The 18,538-nt window shown below is 46.1% G+C and overlaps 1 protein-coding gene across 7 annotated transcripts in view; it reads right to left on the bottom strand.

Moving 5' to 3' along the window:
• Window positions 1–18,538, bottom strand: part of SYT9 (synaptotagmin 9) — a 219,527-nt gene that overhangs the window by 22,068 nt on the left and 178,921 nt on the right. For 3 of the 7 annotated variants that reach the window (XR_016218765.1, XM_089311193.1, XM_051823583.3), the window contains exon 7: window positions 15,714–18,133. The exons of 2 other annotated variants lie outside the window; for them this stretch is intronic. Coding sequence is in view for 4 of the 5 variants with exons in the window: in XM_089311193.1 (XP_089167319.1) it covers window positions 18,080–18,133 (54 nt within the window). In the remaining variant the exon portion in view is untranslated. Of the gene's footprint in view, window positions 1–7,370; window positions 7,929–15,713; window positions 18,134–18,538 lie in introns of those variants that run through there. 2 more of the 7 variants (XM_089311191.1, XM_089311186.1) reach the window with 2 other exon arrangements.

Raw genomic sequence — 18,538 nt, forward strand, 5'->3', positions numbered from 1 at the left:
TGTGTTGTTCAAGAGCTGAGTAATCTGAAGTCTACAGAAATTCAGAAACTTGCTCAAGGGCACACAACTCAGACATGATAGAACCACAACTTGAACCAAATAGGTTTGACACTGGGGCCTGTGCTTCGAAATATCACCCTTTTTCTTGGGTTCTGAAGGGAAGAGGCTTCCTCTCTGGCTCTGAGTTAGTGGGTGGGAGCCCTAGGGCCTCTGTAGAATCCCCACAGGGGAGGACCCTCCTGGAAGTTTCTTGGCAAAACAAGCCACCCTCCTGACTACACCCAGCCAAAATCTCAGTGCTAATCCCTCTATGGGAGATGTGACCTCCTTGGGAGATCAAAGGCAAAGTCTGGGCTCCTGCCTGCCAACCGGTTCATGCTTGGCCCTTCCTGCTCTGGTGCAGGCTTCCAGGGAAGCAGTGACCACAAGACAGGAGATGCTGTGCCTTCATAGGGTAAGCATCCTGCTGGCTATGGAAATTGGGCAATTTTTCACTTAAAACCATCTGAAAACAAACTTCAATGCCTTCAAAATTATATATTCACAGAACATTTCTAGACTCTGAAATAGGATTAGATGGTAATGATTTAATTGATGGTTAAGTGTGTAGATAAAATGAATGTGCTGGATCCTTTCTGTAATTATCTCTCCAAGGAGCCCCGGCAGCTGTAATTACTGACTGAGGCCAAAATTACAAGCCAGCTGTAGTTCTAAGCAGAATGTGTTGCAGCCCCTGCTGGATCTTCGAGAAAACTTGGTCACTACCAGCTCAGAGGACCACAGGGACCTGCCGAGGAGGGGGCACAGCCTTCAAAGCTCAGGGAAGACATTCTCGCAGAACTCAAGATGTATGCGTTCCTGCCCCTCATTGTCACCGCACACTGCTCTGGCCTCTTTCCCTTGCTGCTGGAAATCCTTCCTCCTGCCCTTTCTCAGGAAGGTTTCTGAGAGGTCAGCTCACACTGATCCTTCACCTCAGGATCAGGCTGAATGAAGAGGGGCTCTCTGACCCCTCAGCTCAAGGCTGATGGAATCCTAATCGGCCCAGCAGTGGTGTTATCCCTATAACCGAGAGGCTACACTCTGTTGGTGGCAACAAGGTCAAGTAAGGTTCTACATCCACTTCCGGTTACAGTTTGCTGGAGTGATGGCTGCCTCCACTGATCCAAAGACCTCAACCATGGCCAGATTCTTCGCAGAACCTAAGCTCCTGCCTGAGTAATTATGCAAACTTCATGTGTTCATTCAACAATACCCCACAGCATTCTGGACCTCCTCCTGTGTGCCAGGTACTATGGAAAGGATTGGGTACACGCTGATGATTGCAGTGGACAGTACTGGACAGGGGCTCTTCAGCTGCCCTAGACTTGACTTGGGACCCACCAACAGTACTATCTGAGACTTCAGGATCTGCATGTGAGGGGAGATGGCCGGGTAGAAGGTAGTTTCAGGATGAAGACGGCATGCTACAGGTGAGGAGAGCACACAGTTTGAACTGGCAACTTCAGGCCACACTGTCTGGAGACACTGGCCTTGGTCCTAGGGGACTTCTCTGATTTGCAGCCTTTCATGCACTCTACACTTCATGAGTGGCCTACCACATGCATACTCTGCATTCCTCTGTGGTTCATTCCTTCTACCCCTAAAATCTGGGTCCCACGATCCTATCCTTGCTGTGCAGAAATCTTTCTAGGTATGAATAAATCAAAACAACACCGGTAACACTTACCCTGTTATTAAACTAATTGTTTATTCATGCCCCTCTCCTTAGCCAGTCTGTAAATTCCATGGGGGAGTGGACATCATCTCCTTTTTGTATGTCCAGTGCCTGGAGGATGCTTGGCACCTGTTCAGAAATATTTGGTTTACAAATGAAAACCAGTCCTAACATGCTAGGGAGGAGGAAGGCTGATGTGAACTAGCATACTTCATTGACGAGAAGGAGGTCTAGGAGCTCCAGCTCTGCCCCTGAAGGGGAACGAGTGCTCAGCTCCAAGACCATTTTTCTGGCAAAGACGTTAGGCAGTGAAGTCTGCAGAATGATGAGCAAATCCAGGCTTCCAGAGGGCATGCACTAGAATTCACTCACTTCCATTCTCTCTCCCTCTCCCTCTTTGTCCTCACTCTTATGTGTACTCCTGGAAGGCACACACGTGTGTTTTTATCACTGAATCCTCAATGTTTGCACACTGTGTGGTACAGATGGGCTGGCTGAACTGAGTGTTAACGTCAACCCATGAGTGAACTCCTCAGAGCCCTGAAGGCTCACCTGCGGTGATGTCAATGGCCAGCGGAGGGCAGCAAAGGGTAGCACAAGTGATGAAAGGGGCCCTAGGAAAGCACTACTTGCTCTTTGGGAGATAGAAACTTGGCACCGGGGGGCAAGGGTCTCAGTACCCAGGAGAATATTTTGGGACATTGAGAGTATCAGGATTCGAGAAAATGACTGACAGGAGTCCAGTGAGGTCCAGTGTCATAAAGGAGGGAGATCGATTTGAGTAGGGGAGTCAGAGACATAGTGCCCAGTGCAGGGGATAGAAGTGTGTGGAGATAGAAGCTAAAACCCTAGGGTTCCACATGAGGTGATCCAGAGGTACAGCATGGGTAGCACAAGCCCTGGACCAAGTGCCCCTGGGAGTTCCAATCATGCCCTTGGGTCTCTGACTCTTAGGTTCCTGAAATTATAAGTGTCTTGAAAGTGAAGCCTGGACTACCTTCTGTTCTGGATTGGGCTTAGGAAGATAGGTCGCAGGAGAGGGCCATGAGAAACCCAGAGATGTGGAGGGGAGTTATCACCCATCACATGTATGGGAAGTGGAAGAGTTTGGGGTCTTAGAAGAAAATTTCCTTATCTCAGTCATTTTCACTGAAGAGCATAGTGTTGCCAACAGGTGCAGTGGTGTGGCAGGTGGCAGGTGGTGGTGGGGAGGAGGCTGTCAGAGACCTGCCAAGACCATCTTTTACCTGAAAAGCTTCTCAGTGGGAACTACTGGTTGGACAAGCTTTGAGGTCCAGATTTGATGTGCCGTCCTGTGGCAACTGTATTGGCTGCAGCCTTTTGGAATTGGCTAGAAAATGATCTGCTTCCAGGAGGGCAAATGGTGGAGTCCAGAGTTGTTGTGGCAAAAAATTTGGTGGGTGGGGCCACAGTCTTACCTGGAAGGCTACAGTGGTATTGCTAGGGGAGAGGAAATGGGTTCTCAGAAAAAAGTGGTTCAAACTCAGTGTTGGACTTGTTTGAGCCACATAATCCCAGTCCTTTTACTCGTGAAAGACAGCTGTGGGTTTGAGGAATGTTTTCCTTGCTCCTGACCTCCAATTTGTGGAAGTCTGATCCTCAGGTTCCCTGCTTCTCTGCTCAGCCTCTCCAGCCTTCAGTCTAGCCCCTACCTTCAGTCTAGCCAGTCTGTTGACTTGTGTTCATGAGTGTGATTCCTGTGGTTTGCCTGGGGTCCAGTCCCACGAAAGGATCCCTGGTAGCCTTTGCAAGAATGGTTCCCTGTCCCTAAGCACTGGCTGTCCCACTGGCATTAACCTGGACCATGTGAGATTAGGCCATGCTCATCTTTTTTATCAGTCCATCTTGGCTTCTGCACTGGCTCCTCAGCCTCCTTTTCCTTGTTTCCTGAAACAAAAAGTCTTGGGTTTCCTAGAAGGTTCACGTTCACATTCTAGGTGAAGGTCACGAAACTACAGTGGTTTCAGCGACTTCCTCCTCTCTTCTCACTTGTGTGTCTATCTCTGGGCCCCTACTAGCTTCTATGATCCTAATTTATATCATTTCTTCCATTCTTCCCTGAAACTGTCTCCATTAAACTAGGTTTTTAGCAACATTTTTAAAGGCCGCTTCATCCTTTTGAATATCTTGGGGTTTGTCTGATTGAAGCCAAAAGAGTGCAGTGAGTGGTTGCTTTAGTGGTGAGAGGTAGCTTCTTGCATCAGCATTGGGCCCTTTAGAATCAGAATAAATGCTCAAAGAATGCTCACAGTTGGACTTACTGGAAGTGAATGGAGGTGGGGGCTGTGAATTAGACCTGGGAGGAGAGGGATTAGCAGCAAGAAGCTTCTGTGTCAAGGGCCAATGTGAAATCAGAGGTGAAGTCGGAAGAGAAGTGTGGCATCCAGGTGTCAGGGGGCAGAGCGTGGCAGGTGCAGGAGAGGACAGAGGGTGGGGCTCTGAGCTGAGAGGGACAAAGTGCAGAGCAGGGTGTGAGGGAGTGGCTGGGTCTTTCCAGACAATCTGATAGAAGTTGATGGAAGACTGAAAATAGAGTCTGATGTTGTAAAAGGCTCTGCAGTACCGAGGTGAGGAAAGAGGCCCTTTCAAGGCTGAGTTGGTGGGAAGAGGGCAGAACTGCTTCTGGAATACCAGAGTGTGGACTGACGATGCAGAGGAACCTGGACACCAAAAGACTCGGAGGCAGGAAGCAGGTAATCGGCTGGGCCTTGGTTCTAGTAGTTGGGGGAGGTGGCAGGGTACTGCATAAATGGCGGGGCCTCTGCCCTCGTATTGAGAGCAGCACAAGGTACTTCCTAACCTTGCCTGTGGAATGACGCCATGGAGGTACAATGGTACCACGGTGGGACTGCTGCGGGCTCTGAGAAGAGCTGGGCCACGTGGCTCCAGTCAACGTCCACACACCAATTATTCTCTCTCTCCTGTGTCTTCAGCCTTTCCTTCCCCATCAGCCTTTCCTCAGCCTATTGAAGTGCTCACATTTCTTGCTTCTGCAAAGTAAAATTCTTCTCCCACAATCCTTTTCTAGGTACTGGCCTAGGTCTTGCCTTCCCTGTCAACTTCCTAGAGTGACCCATATTCACTAACTCGAGCTTCTCACTCTGCAATTCCCTGCTCCCTCTCTCTTTCCAGTCAGGAAGCCACCAGATACCATCACCCCACTGAAACTGCTCTCCTCCAGGGCACAGAGACACAAACACTCGGGGCAGTCAGCCCAGCCGAGCAGTGCACAGGGAGGGATTTAAAAATACTGTTGTTTAATTCCAACTTGATGTGGCTGGATTTTGCTGGGCCTCCAGCTTGCCCTGGCCTGTTCTGTGGTCTGTCTGATGGTCACTGTGTAGCTGCTGTTCTCAGGACAGCCCCATCTGTCCCACGTCTCTCACTGACACTTGCTCTGGTGCGGAGGGGCTCAGAGGCAAAGGCCCCATCCATCTGAACAGAGGCTCCATCTGGAGCCCTCTCACTCAGATACCTGGGCCACGTGGGGAAGCCACAGCCTCCCTTGATTCAGGCACGTTTTTGTCAGCGAGGCTCCATGCTTCCCGACAAGCTGTTCCTCAGGCGATCTGGGCCCCAAAATTCAGGCTAATTAGCCTTGTGTCACAGATTAGGGGCAGAGGAATTTTCATAGTCTTGTGACCATAGGCCCAGAAGAGAATCTGACTGGTTGTTAGCTAAGAAAAGAATAAAAGGTAAGAGCTATGCATGTGTGGTGTATGGGGGGATAGTTAAAATCTAAGTAGCTTAGCTGTGAACTTAGTACGTGTTAGAGAGCATCTTTTAGAAAGTAATGAGTAATTGGCACGTTTTATCAAGTTCTAATGCTCTTGGGACACACTGAATCTCACCTCTCTCTGTCAGCCCCTCAATACTTAGGAGAAACCCCCTGTCCCTTATCCACCATTCTGTAGCCCAGTAAACAGCAGGACCTTCCATCTGGTCAACATGGAGGCCTGGCTATTATCCCAAACTCCTCCCTCTCTCTGACTGCTCACTTGATTTCAGCTCATAAACCCTGGCCATTCTTTCCAGTCCATTCCCTCTACTTCTGCCCCTCCAGGACGGAACACGGTGCACCGCAACCACTGCAGCTGCTTCTGCCTTCTAGCTCATCATAGCCATGGCAGCTGCTCCCTCCGCCCCTACACCCATTCTTCTCCAGATGGTCAGCGTGGTCACTTAATTTAAAGCATCAGTTTGAACAGGCTGCAGCTCTTCTTAAAAGTAGCTGAGTTCCCCTCACTGCCTTAGCAGAAATCCCAAACTCCTTATCAGAGCTCAACAAGTCCTCTCCTCCCTTTCTGGCCTCATCAGCACCCCAGGGTACGCTGTGTTTCAGCCATCTGAGTTCCTTGGTGTCCCAGGCACTGGGCTCCCTCCTTTACACATGCATACGTTGGAGCACACTGATTTTTCTTCTCACCAGTCCTCTTCCTCCTTGCTCAATGGGATGATGCTTGCTTGCTCATTGCTGGAAGCCTGCTCACGGAGGGTCAATGTGCATCTCTGGTCATCAGTCTCTTTCCTCTGGGGGACTGGGAACTCTCTCACCTATGCTTCTATACAAATTTTGAAAATGGCAATTATATATTTTACAATATGATACCAGGACCATGTACTGTCAGACTCCCCCACCAGACTCCTTGAAGGCAGGTGCTTTGTCCTCACCCTGTATCTGCAACACATAGCATGGTAGCTGCCCTCAACCCCTCATGTCCCCAGGAGTGGAGTCAAGTGCAGTCTCTTGCCTGAGGAAACTCTTTCACAGCAGTGACACACACCTGCATCTAGGGTCGCCTCGTACCTCCTTCTGCAGCTTCACACAACACTCTTCTTTAAATATAAACACACAGTTGGTGCCTGTGCTGCTTAGCATAGTAAGGCTAAGCATAGCTTCAAACCAGAAGGTTAAATATTTGTAGTAAAAATAAATGATTTGTGCTCATGCAAGTGTGGCAGCACAAACTCCAGCGTCAGCCCTTCGTGCAGAAAAGCCAGCACCAAGGACTGGTGTTGCTGCCTGGTGAACGTGTGTGACGGAAAGCCGAGAATTCTGGTCCTTCAGAGAAAAAGCATTCTGGGCATGCGTGTTGCGGCACAGGGGGTTAAGCTGCCACTTGGGTTGCTTGTATCCCTTATCAGAGGGCTGGTTTGAGTGCTGGATACTTTGCTTCCACTCCAGCTCCCTGCTAACGTGCTTGGGAAGCAACAGATGTTAGTTGGAATACTTGAGTTCTGGCCAATTATGTGGGAGATCAATATGGAATTCCTGGCCTTTGTCTTTAGCTGGGCTCAGCCCTGACTATTGTGGACTTTTGGGAGCAAACCAGCAGATGGATGATTCTCTTTCTCTCTAACTTTGTGTGTGTGTAACTCTGCTTTTCAAGTAATCAAATAAATACTTTGTTTACAAAAGTTTAAGACAAAAAGCACTCTGGCCCTAAAAATGTCTATATCAGTTACAATTCTGCATCTCCTTCTTCATACGCCCATACTCGATCAAAATTACCTTGGCCCTCTGAAAATATATATGACTTGTTTTTCACCTGGTGGATAGTGATCCATGTCATGACATAAAATGTATTTCTTACTGTGAGTCACTGCCAAGAACATTTGATACTACTGCATGTATACTTGGGAACTTACTGGAATACTGTGCAACACCTTACATTCTTAAAGTCTTTGCGAAACATCCAACATTCTAAAAACCAGAGACATGAGAGGCCTAGATTAGCCCCAGGAAAGTTGTCTGTATGGAGCCAGCCAATAGCATCACCACCAATCAGCTGCTGAAAAGCATGGGTGGAGTTACATTTTTCCAAGATTTTAATTGGCTGCAAAAAGGAAACAAGCACTTGTTGAGCATCTTTCCTGGCCAACTCCTATGCGAGATGTTTTTGGATGTGTTATATTATGCATTGATCAAAGCAGGTGTTTAAAATTCCCCATTTTGTGGAAGGGGAAACTGATCCTCTGAGAGATTAGGTAATTTGGTCAAATGCAGCAGTTCTGAGTGGCAGAGCTGGCATTCACTTAGACACTGGTAAAACAGCACAGCTGGGATGGTCTACCAGGAAGCTTAACTGGAGCACACTTTGTTAGATGATTTCATTCTCCTCCATTTTCATCTGCTTCAATCATAGCAGCTCCTGCAGTTACCTGTTTCACACATTCAGTTTCAAATTAGCTTTGAGTTCAGAAAAGAGTTCAGCCAAAAAAAAAAAAAAAAAAAAAAGAAAGAAAGAAAGAAAAAGAAAAAAAAAAAGAAACCTGAGATACCACTGTATTCAACAATTAATTTAAGCTTTTAAGTAGTCTTATCTATGGTGTGATCTACACCATCCTAGGCTCTAGCCCCCACCGCCATTGCTGGAAGCCAGGTGACCACATGGCCCAACCACCGGTGTCAGCTCCACCCCCATCCTAATGGGATTCACTGCTCCTACTTTCCTGCCCACCTCGACAAAGTTTTAAGAGGACCTGTTCCTGAACACATGGCTCTCTTTCTGTCTCCTGATCTTTCTCCCTCTCCCTCTCTCTCACTCTTGATCTCTCTCTTACGCTCTTTCTCCCTCTTTTTCCTTCTTTGCACCTTCCCTCCAGTCTGTTGTGTTTCCCCCAATAAACACTCTCTCTTAAGAAAAAGCCTTTTTGTGCTTGCTTAAATTTGCTTGAATGAATCTAAATTTGTACATATACACATATATGTGCACATAAACAGATAAGCAGATTAGACATGATCTAGGATCAAGTAGGACCATCACAGATCCTCCAGTCAGGGGTCAGACTCAGTAAACTCAGTAAACTCTCATTTTACAATCTAAATGCAAACCCATTTCAATCCTATTGAAGATACTGTAACTCCCCTCCCCACAGTGCTACCAAATTCCTTTCCCAAGGCTGGCTGCTGTTCCAACACTTCTCTCTCTTCCAAACCTGCTCTTTCTTTAGCTTCTTCAGCCACATGAAAGGAGCCTAATATAACAACCTCCCATCTCACGCCACTCAATAGCTGTTCAGCAAGCATGTTCCACTCAGCAGTACAAAGCCTTCAAATCAGAGGCACCTGATGTTCTCTGAGTAGAGAGGGGGAGGTGGTGGTCGAGGGGCTCAGCCATTCACTCGCCCTCCTCTCTCGGCAGGATGGGAGTGGGTGAAGCCTTGACCCTGGACCAGCTGTGTTTTCTCACTACTCTGGCTCATGGAGTCCTCTTCTGGTCTTTGCACCTGCTTGTCAAGTCACGGAGCAGTCTGTCCTGCCTGCAATTGCTCAGGGACTTTTTATGCTCAGAGACCGTCTCCCTCAGTCACAACTGGGCTCAGCACCATTTCCCCAGATCTACTGCTATTAATTCTTGTCCCTAGTTCTTGCTACCGAGGCAGTCCATACTCAGAAAGAATGGCTGTCTCCTGGGCCCCCATGAGTTCATGTAATATCTGTAAAGACAGTGAAGGAAGCCACATCTGTGCTTGGAGGCTGTAGAGAATTACTGGCTTGAAGTCTTAAGAGCGGCATCTCCTGGGCTGAGTAGTCCTTGAGGACTCCCACGTGATTCAAAAGTCCCTTTCTTCCCTATTATTCCCCCTCTTGCTTTCAAGCATCTCCTCTGGTAGCAGCAACTGGAGCTAAAAGTGATTTCTCCTTTTTTAAAAAAGAACAGCTTTCTCAAGGCCTTTGTTATTAACTGGTTGATGCCCACGGACATGTGGGAGAAGCAGAAGGGCTGGCGCTGATGGTGCACTGTGTTGATAGCTTAGATTCTGCCTGCACTGAAGTCAAGTCACTGATGGCAGTAGCCGGGAGTTCCCCTTTGTTATCCGGAGTGCAAGGGTTCTCTCAGTTACTGTTTATTTCTCTGCATTCTCATTCCTTACATAAGATTTAGTTCTAGGGAAGCCCAGAATGACATGATGCATGGTTCTATACTTAAAGGGCAATGGAAATATCACATTACATGTAGTAGGATAAGAGCCATTTGTCCTAATCCTGGGAGTGGGCATGTGCAACTCTGTGTGCAAAAGGGACACAAAATTAAAAATGGAATTAAAAGATCCAGTTCTATCTCCCCAAGCACTTTCCCATGAATCCCTTATTGATGTCATCCTGCAGGCTCTGAGTGGAGGGGCAGAAATGCCCTCTGTCCGCCCTACCGAGCATGGGGGTCCTGTGATACAATCTTCCATAGCCAAGGAGCCTTGGTTGTCAACTCATTCTGGACCTGGACCTTGTATGTTAAAGTGACTCAAACTCCCACACCTTTCACCTTCTCCATCTGGTTGATCCAGGCTGCCGGACAACCTTGATCCTTAATGTTTTCCATGAAGGTTTCTACCATCACCCTCTCTAAAGCCAGAAGCCCATCCTAATCCATGCCTGGGTCCTGGTTTCTTCATTAGAGTGCATCGTTACCACTGAAGGCCCCACTAAAGTCCCTGTTGAGAAGCTGCCAGGGCTAGGATGGGAGCTCCGGATGCCTGGCTTTGATATTTTATTAGTGGATTCTGTGGGACCCTCTGCAGCCATGAAAATCCCTGTCTTGCCCTAGTGAGTTTGTGTTGCTGCTCCATCATAGCCTTAAATTTCTTGATAGGATCCTGACTCTCATCAACAAGGAGTCTGTCTTAAGGGCTGCTATAACAAAATATGTTACACTGGGTAACTTATAAAGAACAGGAATTTATTGCTTACAGTTCTGGAGGCTGGGTAATCTAAAACCAAGGCACCAGCAGAGTTGGTGTCTGGTAAGGACCCACTCTCCCCTCATACGTGGCAATTTCTTGCTGCACCCACACATGGTGCATGGTGGGAGAGGCAAAGGCATGCCAGCTGGTGTCTTTTAAAAGGGCATGGTCCTATTCATTAGGGCAAAGCCCTTCAAGACCTGTTTCTTGGCTCTTTTTTTAAGATTTGTTTTATTTATTTGAAAGACAGAGTTACAGAAAGAGATAGAGACAGAGAGAGGTCATCCATCCACTGGTTCATTCCCCAAATGGCTGCAATGGCCTGAGCTGAGTTGATCCAAAGCTAGGAGCCAGGAGCTTCCTCTGGGTCTCCACATGGGTGCAGGGGTCCCAAGGACTCTGCTGCTTTCCCAGGCGCATTAGCAGAGAGGTGGATCAGGAGTTGAAAAGCCAGGACTTAACGGGTGCCCAGATAGGATGCCAGCGCTGCAGGCTGGGGCTTTAACCCGCTGTGCCACAGCACCAGCCCCCATTTCCCAACTCTTAATATCACATGGGGGATTAGGTTGCAATATGAGTTTTTAGAGAGATGCAAATATTCAGACCATTGCAGTAGGAGAATGAACATCAGGTCCAGCAAAATGCACAAACGGATGATGTGAATTTATTTGGATCCATACCACCATGCCTCCTTCATGAAGCATTAATAATAGAATGGAAAATCCAGAATGTTTACATTTTAAAACTTACAGTTAATCTTAATCCCTTTGGATGGGATGTATTTTCTTGAGCGGCTTTATGGCTGTTCACTAGTAAATTTTGTCAGTCTGAATATTTACTGTCGGTATGTAAAGTATCTAAGTATGCACTATTCAACTTCTTAGCTTTGGAGTGAATAAATCACCCTGTGGCTTTCTCGCCTCATTCATAAATGATTCTTTTTCTGAGTACAACTCTCTGAAGTATACTTGCATCTGAAAGTTTCATGTGATTATTCATTGACTTATAAAATTCCCCTTGCTTTTTAGGAAGCTCCCTTTCTTTAAGGCATTTCAACAACTGGTACCATCACATTTCATGCCCTGAATTTTACTTAAGATGGGAGAAAGGGTGTCATTCTACTATTACTTACTGCAAACTTTAAATATATACTTGAGCTTTATTTAAAACCTAAAGAAATAACACAGTAATAAAAAGTTAATTACTAAAAACTAGTTAAAAGTGTATGGGCTTTTATTGTTAATGAAGGAATCTCAGTACATCATGGGAAACACTGATGGGAAAGTAGCTACATGACTTTCTTCACATGTGAGGAATGGAGTCTTATCAGCTCAAGAGAGAAATAAAAATTACAGAGCTTCAACTCCGTATAGGATTTGAGTTCCTTCCTGGAAAGTAACATCTAAGTACAAAAGGAAAAGTTTTCCCTTAACTCTATGCAATATTTAATGTTTCATGAGAACTAGGTGTCTCTTGCCCATGATTGTTTCAACATGCAAGCTAAATAACTGGATATCAATAATTTGTTTCACAAGACTAGTGTCTGCCATTACTAACTGATAGAATAAAAAAGGGAGAGAAGATCTAACATGGGAAGCGAGATACACAGCAGACTCATAGAATGGCAGATGTCCTAAACAGCACTCTGGCCTCAGAATCAGCCCTAAAGGCATGCGGATCTGGCTGAAAAGCCCATGAGAGTATTTCAGGCATGGAAAGCCAAGACACTCTGGCAAAACAAAACAAAACAAAACAAAACAAAACAAAACAAAAAAAAACAAAAAAAACCAAACAACAACAACAACAACAAAAAACTAAATGAAAGATCTCTGCAAGTGAGATCCCAGTGGAAAGCACAGGTCATCAAAGAAGGAGGTACCTTTCTCTGAAGGGAGGAGAGAACTTCCACTCTGACTACGACCTTGTCTAAATATGATCAGAGTCGGTGAATTCAAAAGGCTTCCATAGCCTTGGCAGCTCATGACAAGAGCCTAGGGTGATTACTGATGCCATCAACAAGAGTGTCAATTTGTTAAGTCAACAACAGGAGTCACTGTGTACTCACTCCTCATGTAGGATCTCTGTCCTCAATGTGCTGTACATTGTGATTTAATGCTATAACTAGTACTCAAACAGTATTTTTCACTCTGTGTTTCTATGTGGGTGCAAACTGTTGAAATCTTTACTTAATATATGCGAAACTGATCTTCTGTATATAAAGAGAATTGAAAATGAATCTTGATGTGAATGGAAGGGGAGAGGGAGCGGGAAAGGGGAGGGTTGCGGGTGGGAGGGAAGTTATAGGGGGGGAAGCCATTGTATCCATAAGCTGTACTTTGGAAATTTATATTCATTAAATAAAAGTTAAAAAAAAGATAAAAAATAATTTGTTTCATTAGGAAAACTTTGCTGAGAGTGTACCATGTGCCTTGCACTTGTTAAGTACCAGATATACTGTACTGGGCAAGACAGAAAAATACCTCTCTTGGCAGCTTTGGGAATGGTTCTCTTCGCACTAAGGGAACATCACCTGGAGCAGGGAGGGTGTCTGCCTGCATCCCATAGAAGATATTTTTTTTTGTTTTAGGTAACAGAAATCCCATCTAATATTGCTTACATAATAAGGTGCATTTATATGCTACATACTCATAAAGGCCAGAGGTAAAACTATATTCAGGAGAGGCTTGAGCCAGTAGTTCAACCACATGACTAGGGATTTTTTTTTTTTTTAATCTTTCTATAGAGTTGGTCTCAACTTAAGCCTGGCACCTCTAAAGAAGCAATACTCTACTGGACCTAGAGTATTTATTTCTTGGTTTACATCCAACAAGCATTCACAGCAAATGTTTTATAACACCTCAAATCAGTTTATGCAGTATAGTTTAGTCTGGGACCAGGATATATGTACATCAGTGGAGCCATGGATGAATCTAGGTCCCTAGAATCACCAGTCAGAAATCAGGGCGATCAGAAAGGAGGGCTGATGCTGGGGAGGCATCTCATAAATGTTCACACTATCGGTGTGTGAGTACAGAACGAGGTAGGAACCTTGGTGAGCTCTCCTGCTCTTTGTTCTCATCTACTTCAACATAATTTATCGACAAAGTAGACACTACATTTACTTGACTTTACTGTTCTATTGTCTTCATTAACATGTCTTTACTACTCCTAGAAACTTTTGCATGAAAGGTAAAACTTGCAAATAGTATTTTTGTTCATTTTAGGGATTTCCAAGAAATAAAGTCCATCAACTACTTCTTAGAAAGAGAATTCCAGGATCAAAATCCTCATCTTGCTGTGACCTCTTAAACTATTGTATCATGATCTTTGCCCAGTGCCCTCGAAGCTCCCCACTTCCCCACCTCATCCCCTACTGCATTAAAAGATTCTCCTTAGGGGCTGGCGCTGTGGCGCAGCAGGTTAAAGCCCTGGCTTGCAGTGCTGGCAACCCATATGGGTGTCGGTTCTAGTCCTGGCTGCTCCTCTTCCGATCCAGCTCTCTGCTATGGCCTGGGAAAGCAGTAGAAGATGGCCCAAGTCCTTGGACTCCTTCACCCACATGGGAGACCTGGAAGAAGCTCCTGGCTCCTGGCTTCAGATTGGCGCAGCTCCTGCCATTGCAGCCATCTGGGGAGTGAACCAGTGGATGGAAGACCTCTCTCTCTGTCTCTACCTCTCTCTGTAAACTCTGTCTTTCAAATAAATAAAATAAATATTTAAAAAAAAAAGATCCACCTTAACCCATGCTTCAAAATCTCAAGATCAGACCTTGCCTTGCCCTTCCATTACTAGGGAAAGCAATAAATTCAGCTTTGTCTCAACAGGTTGTTCTGCTAATCTTTGGGAGGCGGCATTTGACAGAAGCCTCTCTTCAAAGACTCATTCCCAGGAGTAGACGCCTTCCTGGCTGTCCTTTCTCAGGATGTTCTACCTTTACCCCAGGCCTTTTATACCAGGTAGGGGACTACCAGGAGAGGGTGTGGTCCTTTCAGAGAATGGCATCAACCACTCTGGTTCCTTTCATCTCTGGGGAAAGAATCAGCCCATTGTGCTAGTGGTCACCTTTGAATACCATTCCTGGAGATGGAGAGAACTGAAGGCTCAAGCACATTGACATCCACTATCCTTGTTAACAACCATTCAAGTGTGCAGCAGGGACGCTCCAGGGCGCCACTCCTGGAGCAAGGTCATTTGTGAGTAAGAGGAGGGTCAAGATGCAGTTGACTTTCTGTGCAGGCAGAAATGTTATTTCCCACCACATTGCTATCATGTATACTCCGAGTGTTTACCCTAAGTGCTCCCGTGTTTGTGTGATTACTATCTCTATAGACTTGCTGGTTTTGTAACCCAGCTAAAGATGAGAAAATGTTAGCGTCCTTCATTTTTTTGGTACAGATAATTCAATACTAGAAAGAAGACCTGCTGGGGAAGTGAATGTTTTTGGCCTTCTTTGCTGGCCACACCCCCCGCCAGCTGGAAACACAACGCCCCATTAACTCTAGCCCTGCTGGCTTGTCCACACTGCATTCTGGCCACCTAAATCAATTGGCACAGATTCTAATGGCTTTCTTAGTAAGTTTTTAAGATCCCAAACATCTCACACATTTTTACATTCGGCAGACCAACTGACGTTTTTGGATACCGGCATGCTAAATCCACCATTAAAAATATTTTGTTTTTGGTAAAAATAAAATCTCAAAGCCAAGTAGTTGGAAAAAATCCTTTCCAAATATTTTCCCCTTCCTTATCTTCACAGATAGGTGGAACAAATCATTACCCTATGTAAAACTACTGTAAAATATCTTCTTGGTGAGAAAAGCCAGGTTGAGGGCCAATGTCCTGTCACTTCCTAATCAGTTTTCACTTGGGGTGCAGCAGTCTGCCTCCCACCATTGGCAGCTCTGTGTCCTCCCCCTCTGTTCTGAAGGGCGATACTGAAATATGCCAGGACCTGGGGACCTTTATCAGCTGGAGGGGGGCCATCATGCTTTATGTAGGAGTCTCGGTTATTCTAAACATTTCTCAGTTATACTCAAAATGCAAAGTCATTGCTGGCACCTGGCAGTTCACAGGAACCAAAGGAGGATATGACCTCTTTTATGTCATTTTCCTAAACGGAGAATAGGCAATCAAAGTTTGGGACTTAATAAAAGCTATCCCCATTTAACAGCCTACAGCAGATTTATTCCTAATACCTTTTACATCTTACCTGAACTGAATTCTATTTTGGACTCTACCACATGGGGGAATTCTGGATAAACGGACCCAAGTTGTCCAATTATACGTCTCATTCATTTATCAGATACTTATTTAATACCTATGTAGCAGAGTTAGCATTTTTATTGTCTGTAAACATGTTGTCCCACACTTTGAATTAATACCACATATTCCTGCAAGCTGAGAGCAGAAAAAATGACGTTGCTCAATGAACAGCCAATGCCCCATGAAAAAAGAGCCTTAAAGCCAGGTCTTGTTGAGAGAAAAGAGACACTTACGCATTCCAAATGCTTCCTGTACCTGTTGAGAGGAAACTGGAGATGTGAACCTAAGTCCTATATGACAAGGAATCATATACAATACAAAGTTTCTCTCAGATGGCAGAACAGATAGGGAGTGAGGAGGAGGAGAGTTTCTAGTTTCACCTCTCAGGCTTGAAATATCCAAGTTCAGTTGGATTTAGTGGGGCAGCTGAAGATAAATGTGGCCCCACGGCCAATACAAGCTGGACAAACAAGGAAGCAATGACCATGTACATCTATAGGCAAGAAGAGAGTAGGGTGGCTGTAATGGCCCCAAGTCTCCTATAGCTCCTGTGAGTCCTGGAGAATCACTCTGATTTCCTAAATTTGTTGTGAATACAACCTATCCAGAGTGCTAAACCTTCTCACTCCTTCATTTCAAAATCTTCTGGAAAGCAGCTGTGTTCATGTCAGTCTATTTTCCTGTCCTGTAAGGACCCTTTTAAGGAGCCTATTCCCAACACTCCTGAGGGAGTGGGTACCAGGTCACATTTCCAGGACCATGGACCTAAGGCAAACTGGGTCAGGAGTGGACACCTAAGTCAACCTGGCCAATAGAATGCATTTTCCTGGGAATGGGTGGACCTCAAAGACTCCAGGTGGGCTCTTCCAGGCACTTAATGGATGAGACCTAGAGATGCCTTAAAGGGGCTGCTGGTATAATCCCAAGATAAGTCTGGGTGACTGCTGTTTGCTTTAATCTTAAAGTTTGAAGTCTATACTCTTATGGAAGCCGAGGTGAAAAGGAGGACCCTGTTCAGGCCAGGAATGGCCTGGACCATAACTGCCCGTTGCCATGCTGGGGATTTTATAACCCTGAATGGAAGAGGGGCAGCAGCTGAGGGGTTAGCGAGCTGATCCCAGCAGCCAGAAATCCCGAGGCAGCTTTTTAGCCTTAAGTATACAGATTTACAAAGGCTAAGCGTGGAGAAAGGAAGATTTATCCTCAATTGAACACCGCTGGTATAGGGACTTTGGGGTTAGAATCTTGCACTTTTGTCAATCAGGACAATATTGCTGATCTTTACTATATACTCTGATTAGATTCTCTTTCTCCTCCTTATAAAAGTAAAATTTGATTTAACCAAATAGAGTCTGTATCTGGTCTTTTGCTTCAAACCAAGTTTACCACTCATAATGCAAAAGCTATACAGAGCTCTACACAAGGCAGTGGAGGAAACCTGGAACTATGTCCTGTGATTCTCCCCAGGCTCATGATGTCAGCTGGCTTGACCTTCCCGAAGACAGGAAGGATACCATGATACGGCCAGGCCATCCCCATCTCCTCCTGGCTATCTGAGGGAGGGGCTGTGGTAAGGGAGCTTATGAGGCTCTGTCATCTCCTAAGGGCCACAGAGGGGATGCTCTTATCCCCAGTCCCAGCAGCCTGCTCTGGGGGAGCTCACGCAGCTTCACAAGCCTTTGACACCGTGGAGAGTAACGGGAGAAGCATTGGCTGACCTTTGAGTGTGCAGTGAAGCCATCCAGAATCCCTGAGAGAGAAACGGATTTTTGAACTCATTGGCTTTGAAGACTCCATCTGCCACCTGCCCTGGCAAGGTCAGGGTATACTGGATGCAGCCCCAAGCAGGTTGCCAGGTCTCTGCAGCCCTCAAGGTCTAGTCCTTACCTGCTCCCTCAGTCCCCAGGACTGAAGCGCTTCTGCCAAGCCAGGTTCCCCTCACGCTGAATCCCAACTCCCCCATATTTATTCTTTCCCAGAGTTTTAGACACACACACACACACACGCACACACACACACAGGCCTGGGAGTTAACTGCTTTCAAGCAGAAATTTGAAAGGTTCTTAGAGAGTATAAGAGCAGCTTATCTTCAAGGCCAAAGAAAAGAAGGCACAGAATTTAACCATGGTGTGCATCCATGTGCAGGGATCTTAATGACCCCTTCCCCAAAGCTGAGACAATGGCTCACTGAAGTGCAGGCATGCGAGCTTCCTGGCCTTTCGCTTATTTTCCACGACAATGTTACTGATGATATTTCTTTGTGTGACACAGTCTCGTGGGCCACACCTCAGGATGTGGGACATGCATCATAGCAGCTGTCACTGAGGACTTTCCTGAGCATGTACTATGAGCCAGCACGGGGCTGATTCCCACACAGATCGGACTGTTCAACCCTCACAGGCACTGTATGATGCAGGTGCTGTTATGACCTCTTGACTGATGGGAGACCTAAAGGAGAAAAACACAGGAGTAGACAATGGCAGCACAGCAGCCTGAATCGAGGTCTCTCCAACTGCAAAGTAGGGGTCTCTGACCACACTGCCCACCACCTCCTCCATCCTTACTGGGCCAGGCAAGCAAGGCTAGCCTCTCCAATCCTGCACTTCATCCTGTCCGGTGCCAACAGTTTTAAAGGACAAGCATCACTTCCTCTCTTGTGGTGGCTCTGGAGCACTGCACGTGTTCTTCAGAGATGTGAAGCCACAGGGAAGGTCGCCTCCCCTGCTCTGCCTTTCCAACAGCAGGCACAGGCACTTCGTTTCTGAGTTCTGTTGCAACAGTTGAGAGATGACCATTGTGTTAGGTGAAGCAATTCCACCTTTTGCACAAATGACTCCCAAGTTTCAGTGGTGT

This window comes from Oryctolagus cuniculus, chromosome 1 (genome assembly GCF_051225735.1).
Source record: "Oryctolagus cuniculus isolate XC-2025 breed Fujian yellow rabbit chromosome 1, ASM5122573v1, whole genome shotgun sequence".
NCBI lineage: Eukaryota > Metazoa > Chordata > Mammalia > Lagomorpha > Leporidae > Oryctolagus > Oryctolagus cuniculus.